Below are 20,099 nucleotides of genomic sequence, written 5' to 3' on the forward strand. Positions count from 1 at the left end.
CAGGCTTTTTATTTTTTCTTACAGTCCAACATTCTGTAACCTGTTCAGCAAAGTACATGTGAGTCAGTGCTGCTGTCATCAGGAGAGCACAGTGGGTTGGAAGAAGATACTTGTTGGAGGACAGCTAGCCCAGGCCATGCTGCTCAGCTTCATGGGGGCCACCGTGATCAAGATGTGTTCTACTTTTCCCCTTCATCTGTTGCTAGTTCTCTGAGTAATCACCTGGCAGTGACTGCTGACCTTCTGTCCAAAATGAACTCTAGTGACATAAACCAGAGGAGGAAATGATGTTTTCCTAGCTTCTCTCATTTCCTTCCAGCAACAGATTTAGACTTCATTTTCTGACACCTCTTATCCTTTCACCCAGAGGAAAGAGCTCATTCTTTTTTAGTCCTATATTGCCAAGAATAAGAGAGCTGTGCAATTGCTTTTGAGGTTAAATATTACTTTTCATTGCTTGGACTTGAAATTTTTTAAATGGATTTCCATTCCCCAAAATGTTTTATGGAGAGTTCAGTTTCAAGACGTAAGGAAATTTCCAGATGCTCGTGAAAGCATATTCCTTTGAAGGAACCTATACTGGAGAGTCCCTACGTAGAGGATCCTCTTGCATCTCTTCTCAGGTTAACAGAGATGTACCTGTGATGCTTCAGCACACCCACTTTGTAGGAGCACACAAGAAAAGAGAAACTGTCTTTTAGTTAAGGAAACCCCTTCAGAAATTTTCTTCTGAAAGTCCAGAATTTAGACTTATACTATGAATTGGGCAATATTAGGAAGAATGTGCAAGGTGTCATCAGTGCTATTTGAAAGAATATAGTAAATTTTCAAAGCTCTCACACATTGTGTCCTACTTTCCTAGTAGTAAAATAGATTGCTCAGAATTTCAAAACAATTTAGAGTCTGGTTCCGATGCACCAAATCTGTCAAAAAAGTGGGGATTTTTTTGAAGGGTGGGTGCACAGGACCCTAGGCATCAATATTTTTCTAAACATGTTTTAAGCCTTCAAAATTTATATATCTACCTCTTATCTCTCACCTAGATTTAGAATGGTAGATTTAGGAAACTAACTTTATATAGTTTCCTATATTTTATGTCTCTATTTTTTTATGCATAGTTCTCATAAATTCAGAAAATCCTTTTGGGCATGTATCTGTCAAGGACTCAGCAGAATATAGAAGGCACACTCAAATTGGATAATTTGAGGAGGTCCCACTTAGAATGGAATGGACAGGTTTAGGGAAAATAACAGAATTGTAATGTACCCCAGGGATAGCAGGTGAGCCACCCAGACCTCAGGGGCAATAAACCGGTTGGTTACCTACCCCAAGAGAAAGAGCTGTTTTGAGGGGGCTTTCTGATGGTGGCTGTGGCCTTTAGTAGAACAATATAGCCAACCCACAGCCCAGCAGGGAGGGACACATGGGAATAAAATAGCCAACCTCACCATCCCTCTGCCTTCAGAGCTCCTGCTGGTGCCACCCATTGGCTGAACCCAACTGGAAGCCAGAGATAAAAGAGCGCCTTGACGCAGTTCTTGTGGGTCAGCCTTGTGGAGTGCAGAGCAGAGCAGAAGGGTGGAGGACAGACCTGGAAGGGGAAATGGAAGACACCCAGCACTGGCTTATTGTTCAGTGTTCTCAGTCTACCCCAGGTTTGATATCAGTGTCTATCAGGGGAAAAGTTAGTTTGTTATCTCAGGAGATGTTTTTAGTAAAGTCTGTCCAGACTTGCAGATATGTGTCTTATCAAAAATTATTGAAGTTTACCAGGCCTTCTTTCACATTCTCTCACATTTTATGACATAGATTTTTAAAATCTTTTTTCTTTGGGTAAATATATATATATAACATAGAATTTACCATTTTTACGTGTACAGTTCTGTGGCATTAAGTACATTCACATTTTGTGCAACCAATCACCACCATCCATCTTCAGAACTTTTCCATCATCACAAACTGAAACTCTACCCATTTTCCTTCCCCTCATCCCCTGGTAACCACCTTTCTACTTTCTGTTTCTATGGCTTTTACTACTCTTGATACATCATACAAGTGAAATCACACAGTTTTTGTCTTTTTGTGACTTAGCATAATATGCTCAAGTTTTATCCATGTTGTATGTGTCAGAATGCCCTTCCTTTTTAAGGCTGAATAATATTCCATTGTATGTATATGCCACATTTTGTTTACCTATTCATCTTTTGATGGACACTTGGGTTGCATGATATACTCTAAGTGTTATTTTTATTTCTGAGTATGTTTTCATTAATACATTCTCTCTCATGGCTGTAACTTTTACATGTCCAGTCTGATGTCTCACAAATCTGCAAGGTGAATAAGAGCAAGGGAGCTGAGACATGAAAGGTGGAGGTGGGCTTGAGCAAGAGAGAAGGGCATCATCTGGAAGCAGTAGAGAGTGGGCAGAGTTTAAATGTGTGGACAGACAGTGGAACCCACCATGGAAAAAAGAAACAGCATGTAAACAAAGAACAAGTTCTGGACAGAAAGTGCTTTATGGGAGCAGAGAGCGTTTTGATTGGCTAGGACTGCACAAGGACTACTTATGAATAAGTGGGGTGAGAAACAATTTTAAAAATTTATATAGTTTGACCTGAAAAAAGTGTGCTTTGCCAGATAAATTTAGGAAAGCTGGATTAAAAAGTGGTTCTTCCCTGGATTGACTCAGTCTTTATTTTTTATGCCCCTCCAAGAGAGAAATATGGCTTATAGCCTTTCCCAGGTTTATAATGACCACAGAGCTCTTGTATTTGGGTGCAATATGATTAGTGTCCTCAGAACATATTTTGGGGAAATGGTGGGGACTAAGCTAAGCTTCTTGGGGGCAGGAACTACAGCTTATCTCATATCATCTTGAATGTTCCTTGGTACATCGGGGGAGCAAAAATGGATTAAGAGGTAGCTGCCAAGGTCTTCAGTCCATAGAAAGTGTTAAAATATCCTTGTGGCACTAAAAAAAAAAAATCACTGCAGATTTAAGAATCAGGGGACTTCCCTGGTGGTGCAGTGATTAAGAATCTGCCTGCCGAACACTCTATGACATAAATCACAGCAAGATCCTTTTTGACCCACCTCCTAGAGAAATGGAAATAAAAACAAAAATAAACAAATGGGACCTAATGAAACTTCAAAGCTTTTGCACAGCAAAGGATACCATAAACAAGACCAAAAGACAACCCTCAGAATGGGAGAAAATATTTGCAAATGAAGTAACTGGCAAAGGATTAATCTCCAAAACTTACAAGCAGCTCATGCAGCTCAATATAAAAAAAACAAACAACCCAATCCAAAAATGGGCAATAGACATTTCTCCAAAGAAGATATACAGATTGCCAACAAACACATGAAAGAATGCTCAACATCATTAATCATTAGAGAAATTCAAATCCAAACTGCAATGAGATATCACCTCACACCAGTCAGAATGGCCATCATCAAAAAATCTACAAACAGTAAATGCTGGAGAGGGTGTGGAGAAAAGGGAACCCTCTTGCACTGTTGGTGGGAATGTAAATTGATACAGCCACTATGGAGAACAGTATGGAGGTTCCTTAAAAAACTAAAAATAGAACTACCATATGAGCCAGCAATCCCACTACTGGGTGTATACCTTCAGAACACCGTAATTCAAAAAGAGTCATGTACCACAATGTTCACTGCAGCTCTATTTACGATAGCCAGGACATGGAAGCAACCTAAGTGTCCATCAACAGATGAATGGATAAAGAAGATGTGGCACATAAATACAATGGAATATTACTCAGCCATAAAAAGAAACGAAATTGAGTTATTTGTAGTGAGGTGGATGGACCTAAAGTCTGTCATACAGAGTGAAGTAAGTCAGAAAGAGAAAAACAAATACCGCATGCTAACACATATATGTGGAATCTAAAAAAAAAAAAAAAGGTCATGAAGAACCTAGTGGCAGGACAGGAATAAAGACGCAGACGTAGAGAATGGACTTGAGGACACAGTGAGGGGGAAAGGAAAGCTGGGACAAAGTGAGAAAGTGGCATGTACATATATACACTACCAAATGTAAAACCGATAGCTAGTGGGAAGCAGCCGCATAGCACAGGGAGATCAGCTTGGTGCTTTGTGACCACCTAGAGGGGTGGGATAGGGAGGGAGGGAGAGGTGAGAGGGAAGAGATATGGGGATATATGTATATGTATAGCTGATTCATTTTGTTATAAAGCAGAAACTAACACACCATTGTAAAGCAATTATACTCCAATAAAGATGTTAAAAAAAAAAAAAAGAATCTGCCTGCCAATGCAGGGGACATGGATTTGATTCCTCGTCCGGGAAGACCCCACATGCTGCCAAGCAACTAAGCCCACGCGCCACAACTACTGAGCCTGCGCTCTAGAGCCCGCGAGCCACAACTACTGAAGCCTGTGCGCCTAGAGCACACGCTCTGCAGCAAGAGAAGCCACTGCAATGAGAAGCCCACACACCGCAATGAATAGTAGCCCCTGCCTGCTGCAACTAGAGAAAGCCCTCGCGAAGTAACAAAGACCAAACGCAGCCAAAAAAAAAAAAAAACCAAAAACAGTTGCTCCTCTCTAGATCTCTCCCTCATTGAAAGATAAGCCTGAGTATCTCCTTCTAAGATAGTGGTCAGGTTATCTGCAGGTTCTTATTTTGTCCTGTGTAGGGTGGATACCTTGGGATAGAGGTTGAGTTGCTTGGGACAATAGAGGAGAGTTTAAATGCTCCTGTCAGTCCCCAACAGAATTAGAGAATAAATATTTAAAGAATATGGGGTTAAAGGGTCATCAAATGATTAGTCTACCCAGCAGAGCCAAATTTTTAGCCTGCATGGGAATTTGATTGACTCTGTTTGGCTTGATTAATATTTGTTGAATATATGAATGAATTATAGAGAGTAGGAAAACCTTGTAAATTCTTAGCAACTGTAATATGTAAAGATTGACAGTTTAAAAGATTAACCAGGTTCACTGACAGATGAGTGGGGAGAAAAGAATTGTATCTTTAGCCAAGAAGAGAGGAAAATGGTACTTCCCAAAAAGAAAACAGACAAACTGTAAATAAATTATAAACTCTAGTTAAGACATATGCTGAAGTACTGGGGAAAATGTCTGTGCTTTATTTTGAAATGCATCAAAGATAAAAAATATTTGAAATGCATCAAAAAATAACATGTATTGATACATGGATAAAGAGAGAGATGATATGTGATAAAGTGGCTGCAGTAACCTGTTAATCATAGACTCTAGGTGGTGGGTTAAAATTCTTTCAACATGGCTGTTTGAAGATTTCCGTAATACAATATCGGAGAACTAAGAAGAGGAAAAAGGAAATCTAGAGATTTTGGAGGAAGAACCAGTGAGATTTAAGAGAAGTAACATTTATAGTAAAAAGAACATGGGCATTGGAGTCAAACAGACCTGAACTCTAGTTCTGGTTTAGCTCTTTGCCAGAGAGCTGAGCCTACTGTCTGTGGGCTGTAGAGGATGAAGAAGTGCAAGATTTTAATGTTTGATCTAAAAGATTTATATGACACCGTTACTCAAGCTGGAAGGTAAAACGGTAGAGAAGAGATGGTTACTTTAGTTTCAGATAAGTGGAAGTAGAGATTTTGATATGAACAGTTTCATGTATTTTCCTAAAGTTCAATAAATCATTTGCTCACCAAAAATTACTCACGGAGCATTACTGCAGACCAGTGAACAAAACAGACAAAAATCTCCTCCCTCATAGAGTTTTACGTCCTGTAAGGGTTTGAAGAATGAAGGATCTTTACACCTCAAATGCAGAATGACTCTGCAAAGGTGGAAGGGCTGGCATTCACCAGCAAGAGAAGAAGCATTGTTTTCATAGCAAACTTTCTGATGTCCCAGACTTTATGCCATACAGGCATATATTTCCTCTGCTTTCTCTCAAGCCCATCTGCTTTCTGATTTCCAATGTAGTTCTTTTTACTTCCATCTGAAGTTGGTGGAACAGTTCATATATAAGCTAGTTATGATTGAATTTCAAAATATATGTTCTGGGGTGATTTTTTTTGTTTCTTTTTTTTTGTTTCTTTTTGTTTTTTGTTTTGGCTGCACTGTGCGGCTTGCAGGATCTTAGTTCCCTGACCAGGGATTGAACCTGGGTCACGGCAGTGAAAGCACTGACTCCTAACCACTGGACTGCCAGGGAATTCCCAGTCCCAGCTTCTAAAATGGCCCAGACAAAAACAATAATTGTTGCTTTTTATAGTGTATACAGAGAAGACAGATGAAATTCATGATATTCCACATAAAACAGAGGACATAAAGATCTCCTCTCTGGTCTCACCCACAAATCATGTAGTTCAGCCAGGCTCTGATTTCATCACCCTTCCAGGGTGTGTATTCCTCAGCGATTATGCACTCCTTCCAATAGGGTAGGAGGTCAGTCAGTAAAAGTATTTATTGAGCCAGACCCTCCTCTGCTTCTGAGTCATATTCTGGTAAAGCAGGAAGGTTCTCAGGGAGAAGCTTTAACTCTTTCAAATAACAAAGGTTACTCCTCCATGTAACAGGGTAGGTCTCTACGTTATCCTGTGGGGCTTATGCTAATTCTTTACTTGATACTTTAGATAATGAGGTATATATTTAGTCTGATAGTGAGATGGAATTTGAGAAAATATAGTAGTAGAAGGAAAATAATATCTACCTTGGCTCAACCTTGAGGAATTGTTTTAATAACTTATAGATGGCTAAGGGTTTTGAAAAATATTGTTTGTTTTAGGAAAAAAATATTTATGACACCACCCTTATGTGGAAATTTGACATCTGGCAACTTCAGCTGTCTGGAAGACAGCCAGAAAATAAGAAAGGGGCCTCAGAGCACATAAAAAATAACTGTTGAAGGACTCTAGCACTACCACATGTACTTTACCACTGCAGAAGAGTTTGTTAGCCTCTCATTTGGCGCATGTTTACTTTTTATTTATCTGGAAACTTTAAATAATTTTGGTGGGGTGTGTGTGGTCCCCCCACCCTCCAGCAGATTATAAACAACAATCTAGAAAGAGGTAGAAAAGTTGACAGAGGAAATAAAGTGATGGCAAAGGGAAAGCTGACATTAAAAGAGAAAGACCTAAAAGTTACATAGTACTGGTATTTTGTATTACAGCAGGGTACAGTAAGGTAAGGTCTTAATAATGTACTTACTAAATTCATGTTCAGTGTCTTTTCTTCTATTGAAGAAGGCAAGGGTATATACAATGTGCCTATTTTAAAACATGGTCAAAGTTAACCACGTTTTGACGTGTTGAAATGGTAAATTCTGTAGTGTTTATATACTTGAAGTATCACATTCTGGTGATGTTGTATTGGTGGCACAGATTTGATCTTGTAGCTGATCAAATGGGAATGATGTTTAGTAAGAACTGCTAACATTTATTGAGCACCTAGGTGCTGGGTTAGGTCCTTTCACACTACTAGCATACTGGTTAAGCCTTTGGAGACAGGCAGATCTGGGTTCCTATTCCATGTCTGACTGACTTTGTGACCTGGACAGGTTATATAACCTCTCTGAGCTTGTATCCTCACTAGCAAAATGGGAACCAATTATATACAATAGGGTTGTCGTGAGAACTCAATGAGGGAATTCATAGTACAATGCATGGCACATAGTAAGTGCTCAGTAAATGTTAGGCATTAGTATAATTATTTTTATCATTATCATCATCCTCTTGATGATTATTATGAAAGTATGATTATCTCCATTTTTCTGAAAAAGGAAGCTGAAGCCCCAAGAGTTTAAGTAATATATCCAAGGTGAAAAAGCTAATAACTAGTGGAGCTGGGATTTGAACCTTGATTTCTCTGACTCAAGGAGCCTCGTACTTTGCATTCACATTATGCTACCTCCTCAGTGTGTGATTTTAATTCTATATTTTTTTAATACGTAAAGAAAATATGTGGTGGGAGAGGATGTGGGGAATGGTACTAGCTACTTCTCTTCTCCATTGTGTACCCAAGTCATCTCATTATAGGAAAAAAAGTTTCAGTAATGGAAAGATAAGCTCTTTTTACTCAACAGCTCAAATTAAATATGTAATATGTGTGTTGCATGCGCCGTTAAAATCTTATAGGCCCTTCATATTAACAGACTGAACAGTTTATTATGTGACTAAATGTTTGTCCACATCATTCGTAGACTGTAAACTTAGAGCTATAACTATCGTTTTTTGTAATTAGGAACTTAGTGCTTTTTGATGTTGTTTATAGTTATATATGAGGTGAAAGTTAGAATCCTCATCTCTACCAACACCAAATAATACTTGAGGCAAATAAAGAAAACTAGGCTTGGGGCCTGGACACTCTGGAGATCTGCCACTCCTTGCAAAAGACCTTGGAGAAGTGTAAGGTAATCATGGCTGATGGCATATGCCCTGTTTTTATTGCCTCCCTTTCTATTGCTTAACATGTCCTTAGACTCCCTTGACACAAAGTAACAGACACATTGTCTTATTACAGCACAGACACCATGAGATAGTATGCAAGTTTGGGCCTTAGGCGTCTTTGAACCAAAAACACATTCTTGATCTGGTGTAGAGTACTAAAGCTTGTCTGGAGGTGCCATCTACATAGCCCTTTCTTGTTCTTTTTAGGGATTTGTCTTTTTCAATGCATTTTAAATCTGGGCCACTGAGGTATCGTCCTGCTGCTGTTCTTCAGGTCAAATTGTTTTTTTTTTACAGGCACAGTCTCAGTAGGTAGAGGCCGGAATGCACTCAGTCTGAATCCTGGCCCTGCTGCTATAAGCTCTCTGATCTTGAACAAATTTTCTAACTTGCAGAGCCTCAGTACCCTCATCTTTAAGATAGCTGTGGGGAGGGACTACACCAAATTAAAAAGCTCTCTATCACTTCCCCCAGTGGTTGAGAGTCCACCTGCCAATGCAGGGGACACGGGTTCGAGCCCTGGTCCAGGAGGATCCCACATGCCGTGGAGCAACTAAGCCTGTGTGCCACAACGACTGAGCCTGTGCTCGAGAGCCCGCAGGCCACAACTACTGAGCCTGTGTGCCACAACTACTGAAGCCCGCGTGCCACAACTACTGAAGCCCGCGTGCCACAACTACTGAAGCCCGCACGCCTAGAGCCCATGCTCTGCAACAAGAGAAGCCACCACAATGAGAAGCCCATTCGCCGCAACTAGAGAAAGCCTGCACACAGCAACAAGACCCAATGCAGCCAAAAATAAAATAAAATAAATTTATATTAAATAAAAAGCTTTTGTACAGCAAAGAAAACTATCAACAAAATGAAAACGCCATGTACTGAATGGAAGAAGATATTTGCAAATGATATATCCAACTCAACATCAAAAAAACAAGGAACCCAATTAAAAAACAGGCGGAGGATCTAGACATTTTTCCAAAGAAGGCATACAGGTGGCCAACAGGCACATGAAGGAAATGCAAATAAAAACTACAATGAGATGTCATCTCACACCTGTTGGATTGGCTGTTAAAGATAATAAATAACAAGTGTGGGCGAGAATGTGGAGAAAAGGGAAACCTTATGCAGTGTTGGTGGGAATGTAAATTGGTACAAACACTATGGAAAACAGTATGGAGTTTCCTCAAAAAATTAAAAATAGGACTACCATATGATCCAGCAATTCCACTCCTGGGTATTTATCTGAAGAAAGCTAATTCAGAAAGATATATGTACGCCTGTGTTCATTGCAGCATTATTTACAAAAGCTATGGAAGCAAGCTTAGTGCCCATTAATAGATGAATGGATGAAGAAGATGGAATGGAATATTCCATGCCAATGGAGTATTATTCGTAAAAAAAGAATGGGATCTTGTCATTTTCAATAACATGGATGGACCTAGAGGGTGCTCTGCTAAATGAATCAGTCAGAGAAAGACAAATACTGTATGATTTCACTTATATGTGGAATCTAAAAAACAAATGAACAAACATAAAACAAGAAAAGTCATAGATACAAAGAACAAACAGGTGGTTGCCAGAAGGGAGGGGGTTGAGGGGAGGAAAGAAATAGGTGAGAGAGTTTAAGAAGTAACCTCCAGTTGTAAAATAAATGAGTCACAGTATAGTGTGGGGAATATAGTTAATAACTAATATCTTTGTATGGTGACATATAACTAGACTTATCGTGGTGATCATTTTGAAATGCATAGAAATATTGAGCTGCTAAGTTGTGTAACAGGAACTGACAGTGTTGTAGGTCAACTATACTTCAAAAATAAACAAACAAACCCAAGGAAACAGATCAGATTTGTGGGTACCAGAGGCTGGGCGGGCAGAGGGGCGGGAATCAGTCAAAGACAGTCAAAAGGTATAAACTCCCTGTTATAAGATAAATAAGTACTAGGGATGTCATGTACAGCACGATCGATATAATTAACACAGCTGTATGTTATGTATGAAAGTTGTTAAGAGAGTAAATCCTAAGAGCCATCCTCATAAGGAAAAATACATATTTTTCTTTTTCATTTTGTATCTGTATGAGATGATGGACATTCACTAAACTTATTGTGATCATCACTTCATGTTGTATGTAAGTCAAATCATTATGTTTGGGCTTCCCTGGTGGCGCAGTGGTTAAGAATCTGCCTGCCAATGCAGGGGACACGGGTTCGAGCCCTGGTCTGGGAAGATCCCACATGCCGCAGAGCAACTAAGCCCATGAGCCACAACTACTGAGCCTGCGTGTCTGGAGCCTGTGCTCCACAGAGGGAGAGGCCGTGACAGTGAGAGGCCCGCGCACCGCGATGAAGAGTGGCCCCTGCTCGCCGCAACTGGAGAAAGCCCTCGCACAGAAACAAAGACCCAACACAGCCAAAAATAAATAAATAAATTTTTTTAAAAATCATTATGCTTTGTACCTTAAACTTATGCAGAGCTGTATGCCAATTATATCTCAGTAAAACTTGAAGAAAAAAATAAAATAAATAGAATACATGTGGAAATACAAAGGGAAAAAGATAAACAAAAAAGATAGTTATGGGGAATAGATGAAATGCCATATTTAAAATCCCTACTTTTAAAATACCATATGTTAAGAGTACCCTCTTGCCTGGTACCTTAAAAATGTTAATTCCCATATTGCCTTCTTCAAGCAATATTTGGAAAGTCTGCATTTCCAAGTTGCTTGTTTTCTATTCCACATAGCTATAGGTCAGTTTTTTTTCAATTCCAGAATGACTTGGAGAATTAAATGAAAACATATGAGGAAATTATTGTTTTTAAAGAAATGAGACAGTATTTTGATTTTTAAAAAGTACAAACTTCTTATTTGCTTAGCTTTGACTTCATTATAATAGTCTTATATATACTTTATTTTAATTTATTATTAATAAGATACTTTATATCTTAATGATAATTCTCAAGATACCAATCTATATTACAGTGTCTTAAATACTTATGCTTTCCCATTTCTTTTGACCTTTCTTTCCAGGTTATAAAAGATGGAGGCCGGCTCAGTGGTTCGAGCCATCTTTGACTTCTGCCCTAGCGTATCAGAAGAACTGCCGCTCTTTGTGGGAGATGTTATTGAGGTGTTGGCAGTGGTGGATGAATTTTGGCTTCTAGGAAAGAAAGAGGATGTGACAGGTAAGAGGTTCATAATTCCTCACGTACAAAATAGACCACAAACCTTCCCTTCTTTCCATATTAAAAATAAAGGTTTAATGGGAAGCCCAATAAATACACTTCAGATCCTTTTGTGTTTTCTGTGTGTGTTTACTGTGGTTTCTACAGCAAGGAGAGAATGTTGGTTATCACTGCATCTCTCCTTACTGGTTCCTTTAAAAGGTTGACATGGTTAGGTACCAGCTGCCCTCCTAGATTCGTGGGTGTCCTAAATTTATTAAATCTGCCCTCTACCCTAGATGCACTTAACTCCCACTTTCCATGCACCTGGTTTCCTTTTTTCTATTCTTGAAAACATGTTAGCACCAGTTTCTTTTATGAATTTGCCAAGGGAAGGCTGGAAGTTTTTCCCCCACACTATGCATCTATGTTAAATCCAATCTTTAACTTATATATCTGGGCTGGAGTATATCATACAGTCCTTAGAACAGACTCTTACTGATACTTAAGCCACATTTGGGAGATAATAGATTATTTCCCAGTAGAAGTGACATCTCAGCTGAGATAAAAATGGTGAGTAGGAGTTAACAAGGCAAAGAGGATAGGCAGAGAGAATCGCTTATTCAGAGGCCCTGGAATAAGAGAGAAAGAACATGGAGGGACTGAGGAAGTTCAGTCTGGCATGAAGTGTGAGTGGTTGAGCAGGGGGAGATGGCATGGGGAGGTGAGCAGAAGCTAGATCATGGAGGACAGTGCATGCCTTGGAAAGGAGTTATGGAAACAGGATACTGTAAACGTGCTTTAAGCACAATCAGATTTGTCTTTCAGAAAATTCGATGCTGCAGATTTTGAAGAATGATAGGAAAGGGCAAAGCCAAAGGCAGGGAGGTGGGATGGAAGTGGTTGCAGTAATCCAGATGAGAGGTGCTGATGGCTTGGACCGAGGTGGTGAATCTGGAGATAAGTGGACAGATGCAAGAGACAGTTGGAAGGTAGAATCAACTAAACTTTCCCATGCTTTCCAACTGACAGGCCCTGTTTGTCTTCTATGACTTGTTAAAACCCTGCCAATCTTCAGATTCAACTGCAGTCTTTTTCATACAATTTTTCATTTTCTTCCTGACCCATTTCCTACCTTCTCTGAACTTCCATAGAAAATTGTGTACCTGGGATGTGACACTGGATTTCAAACTGAATTATTGTTTATGTCTGAATTAGATTTTATGTCTGAATCAAATTTTAAGATCTTTCAGGGCCAAGACTGTCTTACTCATTTTCCCCTCTGCAGTGTGCCTTTGATAGAGTGACACCCAGTAAATGCTCATTGAATTGAATTGCACTCTCTGTGTTCTGCATGCACCTAATTTTGTGCACTGCATATTTTCTACAATATATTCTCCAGCAATGAGTACTCAGTGAGTTTTCAATTCAGGTTTTATAAATGGGCTCAGAAAAAAGTTTTTTGTCCTGGTACACAGAAAGAAAAAAGGAATTTTAATATTGGAAATGTTTGCTTTTATTTTCAGGACAGTTCCCCAGCAGTTTTGTGGAAGTTGTTACCATTCCCAGTCTAAAAGAGGGCGAGAGACTGTTTGTCTGTATCTGTGAATTTACATCCCTAGAATTGAACAGCCTTTCCCTCCATCGAGGTAAGTTGATAATCCAAGAGTAGACTGTTTAAAATAAGATTGGTGGGGCTTCCCTGGTGGCGCAGTGGTTGAGAGTCCGCCTGCCGATGCAGGGGATACGGGTTCGTGCCCTGGTCCGGGAAGATCCCACATGCCACAGAGCGGCTGGGCCCGTGAGCCATGGCCGCTGAGCCTGCGCGTCCAGAGCCTGTGCTCCGCAACGGGAGAGGCCACAACAGTAAGAGGCCCGCATACCGAAAAAATAAAATAAAATAAAATTTAAAATAAGATTGGTGGAGTCAGTCCATTTTGACAACTACATCTTTTTTTTTTGAATTTTTATAAGTGACTAACCTCTAGAGAGTCTTCAATAATACCAAGATAGTTCTGACAATAATAATGCCTTATATTTGAGTAGCATTTCATAATTTCCATAGCATATTTTCTCAGAAATACATTCTCATTTCATTCGCAGCACAGACCTGGCAGGTAGCAAAGTGGGTATTATTAACTGCATTTTTAAAATAATGAAAAATAATAATAATAATGAAAATGACTTCCTCCACTTACCAAAAAAAAAAAAACATGATAATACGAATGAGATTCAAAGAATGTTACTTGCAGTTGAGAAGTTTTGGCCTCAGAATGTGAAGTTACATCACCTGATTATTTGTAAGTCCAGTATTCTCTTTATACTGCCCCAGGTTGTAGCTACACCTCAGACTACAGTTATATTTTTTCCCATAAAAATTGATATGACTTTGCTAACACCATACTATTTATTAATGCATAACAGTACAGCAGGAATTATGGTATGCAAATTAAGAGAGAGATGCAAAATAGCCCCACTGCTATTCAACTATTAGGTAATGTTATTAAAATTCTCATCAGAACCAGTTTAAAAGGAAGTGGTTTAAAACAGATGGTCATAGCCATGTCTCAGTGATATTCCAAATATTTCTCACTTCTTACACTCTGATAGACATATGGACGTCTAAAGACTGACTAAACCGTTTCGGCACATGTACTTGATTGAGTCCATACATTTCTGCATAAGCACAGAAGCCAGTAGTGTTCCACAAACTGAAGCTTATGATCAGTGCAATTTTATTACGACTCACAACAGTCATCAAAATTGTATAATTTATTAGGTATGTTATTACTATTGTTACTTACTCTTTTGAGTATGGCACTAAAGGGATAGGCTTAATTTCTTAAACCGTATACACATATGGGAGAGAGAGAGTGCAGAAGTGGGGAGAGAGACCTAGCAAAGTCCCTAACCCTTAGTCAATGAGAAGAAAGGAATATTGGACTTTGACCTTAATCCTCAAAATCAGCTTTCAGAGTTTCTTGCCTTCACTTTACTTTACTAAGCCTCTACCTCTGTTCCCTGTGCTTTTTTGCTAATCCGCGTTGGGAAGACAGACAGAAATAGATGAAATGTTATAGTAGGGAGCCTCATCTGTCCCTACTCACAGCTCTCCCATAGGAGGGCTGAATCCACATCAGACTAGTCAGAGGGCGTGGAGAAAGGGCCAAAGCACAGTGGCTTCCACCAGAGCTGTGCAGAGGATGTGGGTGGCCTGGCATTGTTTTTTCCTACACCTGGTTCCTGGAGCGAATATTGTGTATAACAATGTACTATGTGGGAATATACAGTATGTCTACAACATTTGAGGCATTTGAGGAAGTGGCTTCTGGAATTAGTTTTTTTGCTTCATAATATATCTTGCATAGTTAAGTCTTAGGTACTAAACAGATTTTCTGCTGAATGCCTCTCCTGGGAAGACAGGACTGATGTGTTCTGAACTTGATTTGAAGTTAAAATCCACCTCAGGAATCCCAGAGCCACCTGAGATTCTCAGGAAAACCCTGGTGTGGACCTTTCAGCCACAAGTCACCTCTACCAAGACTGACTCAAGGTCAGGCTGGGTCCTGGAGTCTGTAGATCTTATCTTGACTATCTTTTAACAAGGCTGTGGAGCTGAAAAACATAAGCAGAGCTCAAAAGAAGAGGATGCAGGGCAGGGGGGATACGTAGGAAAAGAGAGAATAGAAAGAGATGTACTAATTATTAGTGGTTTTTATCTTCTGTGATACTGTGCTGCCAGTAAACACATTGACTATTCAGCTGTCTTTCCTTCTATGCTGTTCACATCTTTTAGCTCTGGTATGTCTCCGATTTGAACATAATAGCCTTTGAGGATGGGGAAAGTAGGTGTATCTACACAATTTGTCTTTTTCTGGGAAGTTTAGCTTGAGACACAGGAATGATTTTAATTCCTCTTGTTTTCTATATATATAACAGATATTTTACTAGTTAGAAACAAAATCACTAAAAAAATGAAAGTATTGTTTTATACTATATATAGTTTATGATTTGAATCTAGGCTTCCTGATTTTCAAGTCTACTGCTTGGAATGGCCCTTGTGCTTTTTCCATTAGATCAGTGTCTCTGCTCATGAGTATATACATTCCTTTATCCCTGTCCTCTAGTACTATTAATCCAGTTCCCTGTTGTTTCTTTGCCTTTCCTTTGGTCCTTCAGTGTAGCAGTGAAGCTTCTCCTCTTCTGTGATTTAATATATGTCAGGAGGGATTTGGAAACCTTTAAGAGCATGTGGGATGATGTTTGAGATCTGTTTTGTTTTACCATGCTGCCTTTAGTTGTTATTTACTTAGCTTTCAGAAATATCGAGATTTATAAGAGAAAAGATTATATATTTTAACTATAAAATTATATTATTAAAAATATATATATATTTAGGGCAGGCAGTATAGTTTAGGGGATAAGAATTCTGATGGCCCTAGATTTAAATCCAACTTCACAACTCAATAACTGTGATTCTGTACTAATTACTTAAGTTCTCTTGACCTCAGTTTCCTTGTCTACAAATAATAATAACCTACATCAGGATAGTTGTGAGGATTAAATGAGGTTATACCTGTAACGCATCTGGCAGAGGGTAAGCACTCAATAAAGATTAGCTATTTTATTATTCTCAACCTGGCATTCTTGGGGTTCATGGATATGCTTCGGGGGACCTTGTTTCCTGGCAATTATGTGAAGTTATGTGTGTATGTACATTTTCCCTGGGAGATTCTATTTGGAATCCAGACCACCAGTGGTTCTTCCAGCAGGTGTCACCCTTTCTACTTTTCCCGAAGCTTTCCATTTGTTTTGGTCAGTTCACTGTATTTTGAGTTATATTTAAATTCAGAAACAAGCTTGTCTCTTAGATCAATGTAGGTGCTGTCCTACAAAATAAAGAAGGGGGGAAAAGAGAGAAAAAACAAAAACAAAACAACAAGGAAAAGACAGAGAAAGAGGAGAGAAAAAAAATTAGTGGGAGCGATGAAATATTTAATTGCCTGACACAACACAGAATGCTTATCCTTTGCGTATAAGCTCATGCATCTCTAGGCCACCTCTCAACCCCTGGAAAAGACCAATGAAAATTAAATTGATAGATTTATTTACAAGTAAATAGATAGATAAATGATAATTATCAGTTAAAGCACTTGTGTCAAATCTGTGGTGCCATGTGTGTGAGATATCAGGATTAAGGTTCTGATATGGCTCGTGTGGAAACCCAGGTAAAGAGTGGTCGGTCTGCATAGAGTACAGAGTCCCTGGGCAGTAGATTTCAGTGAGGGACTTTATACTGCAGAGTCAAACTACTTATATTCAGATTCTAGGACATTCATTCTTTCTTATCATCTTATTCTTTTTTTTTTTTTTTTGTGGTACACGGGCCTCTCACTGTTGTGGCCTCTCCCGTTGCGGAGCACAGGCTCCGGATGCACAGGCTCAGCAGCCATGGCTCATGGGCCCAGCTGCTCCGCGGTATGTGGGATCTTCCTGGACCGGGGCACGAACCCGTGTCCCCTGCATCGGCAGGCGGATTCTCAACCACTGCGCCACCAGGGAAGCCCTCATCTTATTCTTAATGCATTTCTCGTTTGAATAAAAAAATCTAACCAGAAGAAACAAGCAGCATGGTGGCTGGGATTAATCCTGCCTAAGCAAAAGGTTCAGGCTGACGCTAAGAGTCACCCCACTTCCTATTTTTTTGTTCTCAAAATTTGGTCACTCTATTCCAGGAGTTCCTCATATTGTTGTTTTTGAAGTTTAGAAATGATCACTAAGCAGCCTCTATTCCTAAGGCATAGGAATGCAAAAAACTCAATAACAGGGCTATAAAATAAGTGTTCACCAAATTATCTCTAAAGTGCTTTTCAGGGCCTAAATTGTGACTTTAAAAAAACCCACAAAACCTTTATTATATAGAAATAATCAACAGAATGACAATCTGCCAGGTAATAAAGCTTATCAAAACAGTCACCCAGGGAGTTCCCTGGTGGCCTAGTGGTTAGGATTCCAGGCTTTCATTGCCATGGATCGGGTTCGATCCCTGGTTAGGGAGCTGAGATCCTGCAAGCCACACAACATGGCCAAAATAAAAACAAGCAAAATTGTTTTCGGACTTCCCTGGCAGTCCAGTGGTTAAGACTCTGTGCTTCCAGTGCAGGGGACAATGGTTTGATTCCTGGTCAGGGAACTAAGACGTGCGGCATGGCCAAAAGAAAAAAAAAGAAAGAAGGAAAGGAAAAATACAGTCACCCAACTGAAAATAGGAAAACAAACCCTATTATAAGGGTTTCATGAAGATTTGGTAAAACAAGAAAATATTCTAATTCTGCAGGTTTAAAAAAGCCAGTTCAGGGACCTCCCTGGTGGCGCAGTGGTTAAGACTCCGCCTGCCAACGCATGGGACAAGGGTTCGATCCCTGGTCCGGGAAGATCCCACATGCTGCGGAACAACTAAGCCCGTGCGCCACAACTACTGAGCCTGCACTCTGGAGCCCGCGAGCCACAGCTACCGAGCCTGCGCGCCTAGAGCCCGTGCTCCACAGCAAGAGAAGCCACCGCAATGAGAAGCCCGCACACAGCAATGAAGAGTAGCCCCTGCTCCCCGCAACTAGAGAAAGCCCGCGCACAGCAACGAAGACCCAATGCAGCCGAAAGGAAGGGAGGGAGGGAGGAAAGGAAGGAAGGAAGGAAAGAAGGAAAGAAAGAAGGAAAGAAAGCAAGTTCAGTTCAAAGCCAGGAGAGTGGGAGTTCTGGCACGCTTTTATTCTTTTTTTTTTTAATTAATTAATTTATTTTTGGCTGCGTTGGGTCTTCGTTGCTACACGCTGGCTTTCTCTAGTTTTGGCGAGCGGGGGCTACTCTTTGTTGTGGTACGCAGGCTTCTCATTGCGGTGGCTTCTCGTTGCGGAGCACAGGCTCTAGGCGTGTGGGCTTCAGTAGTTGTGTCACGCAGGCTTTAGAGCGTAGGTTCAGTAGTTGTGGCACACGAGCTTAGTTGCTCTGCAGCATGTGGGATCTTCCTGGACCAGGGCTCAAACCCGTGTCCCCTGCACTGGCAGGCAGATTCTTAACCACTGTGCCACCAGGGAAGCCCATGCTTTTATTCTGAATCACCAAAAGACCTACTGTGTCTGAAGAGTAGCCATGTCTCCAGTGAATTCCCTCTGTGGTCCTGATGGAATGGCCTTAGAATTAGTGGGGGAAAAAGTCACTTGTAATTCTCAGGACCCCAAGCTCTGACCAATGGATATTGAATCAGAAATTAAAGGAAAATAGAAATACAGGACCAAGACCCTATTTTCAGGGACATCTAAGCAAAACAATATGAAATCAGTGAAAATGTATTGGGTGCCTACCAGTAAATGCAAAATCTTACATTAGAAGCTGTGTAGTAGGGCTTCCCTGGTGGCGAACTGGTTGTGAGTCCGCCTGCCGATGCAGGGGACATGGGTTCGAGCCCCGGTCTGGGAGGATCCCACGTGCTGTGGAGCGGATAAGCCCGTGAGCCATGGCCGCTGGGCCTGTGCGTCCGGAGCCTGTACCCCGCAATAGGAGAGGCCACAATGGTGAGAAGCCCGCGTACCGCTAAAAAAAAAAAAAAAAAAAAAGAAGCTGTGTAGTATATAAAAATACAAGTGTCAAAATTGTTGATATAAGTGATAATTTCTTTAGTAGGCTACAGATGGCCAAGATGTGTGTAGGCTTCTAAGGTTTATCAGGGAAGCATGCTAAGGTTTCAGATGGAGAGGCTTCTATAGGAGACAATGAAAGTCCCCTTGTGTGGAATAGGGTCTCAGAGGTGAGATAATATTGGATAGCTGGGGATGGGGCAAGGGGAAGTTGTGACTGGATGTGAATACCAGTTTGCACTGAGGTGAAAACATAAGAGTAGCCTTTTGGTAGCTTAGTTAACTAAACCTCTTTGGAGAGTGTCCACAGCAAACTTATTTTTTAAAATATATTTCAGGTAGTAAGAATAGGATTATTAGAGTATAAGCCTTAGGCGGTAGGAAGAAGCCTTAATGCCTCATGGTAAACGTTTGAGCAGGGGAGGGATATGATAAAATGGGTACATTTGTAATCTTAGTTTGGCTTGAATCATTTGGTAGACTGGAAAGACAGTGTCTGGGGCGAGGTTTAAAAGAGTGAGATGATGGGAGTTGGATGAGGTAGCAAAGAGTAAGTGACGAATGGAATAAATATTTTTAGAGAAGAAATTAGAGGACAAAAGGAAGTTAGAAGCTTGGAGCTAGTTAAAAAAATTAAAACTGATAATCTACAAAATAAATAGTTCATAATCAGATAATTAAAAGTTTGCTGCAAAACAATTTGCTGCAAAACTATAGGGTAATTTTTTAACTGGGGCAAATCCTTGCCTCACCTTCTTCAATAATAAGGCAGATGCTAACTGTTTAGCTTATATTTTGTGAAGATAGCCTGAAACAACAATATTGGAACTACTGGTTATTTTCAAAAACAAACTGCTGGTCACCAGAACATT

The 20,099-nt window shown here is 40.1% G+C and overlaps 1 protein-coding gene across 2 annotated transcripts in view; it reads left to right on the forward strand.

The window, feature by feature from the left end:
• Positions 1-20,099, forward strand: part of DNMBP (dynamin binding protein) — a 111,659-nt gene that overhangs the window by 23,342 nt on the left and 68,218 nt on the right. For both annotated transcript variants that reach the window (XM_059054681.2, XM_067024880.1), the window contains exons 2-3: positions 11,460-11,614; positions 13,120-13,242. In XM_059054681.2, coding sequence (XP_058910664.1) covers positions 11,470-11,614; positions 13,120-13,242 — 268 coding nt within the window. In that variant the 5' untranslated portion in view covers positions 11,460-11,469. The remainder of the gene's footprint in view (positions 1-11,459; positions 11,615-13,119; positions 13,243-20,099) is intronic.

This window comes from Kogia breviceps, chromosome 2 (assembly GCF_026419965.1).
Source record: "Kogia breviceps isolate mKogBre1 chromosome 2, mKogBre1 haplotype 1, whole genome shotgun sequence".
NCBI lineage: Eukaryota > Metazoa > Chordata > Mammalia > Artiodactyla > Physeteridae > Kogia > Kogia breviceps.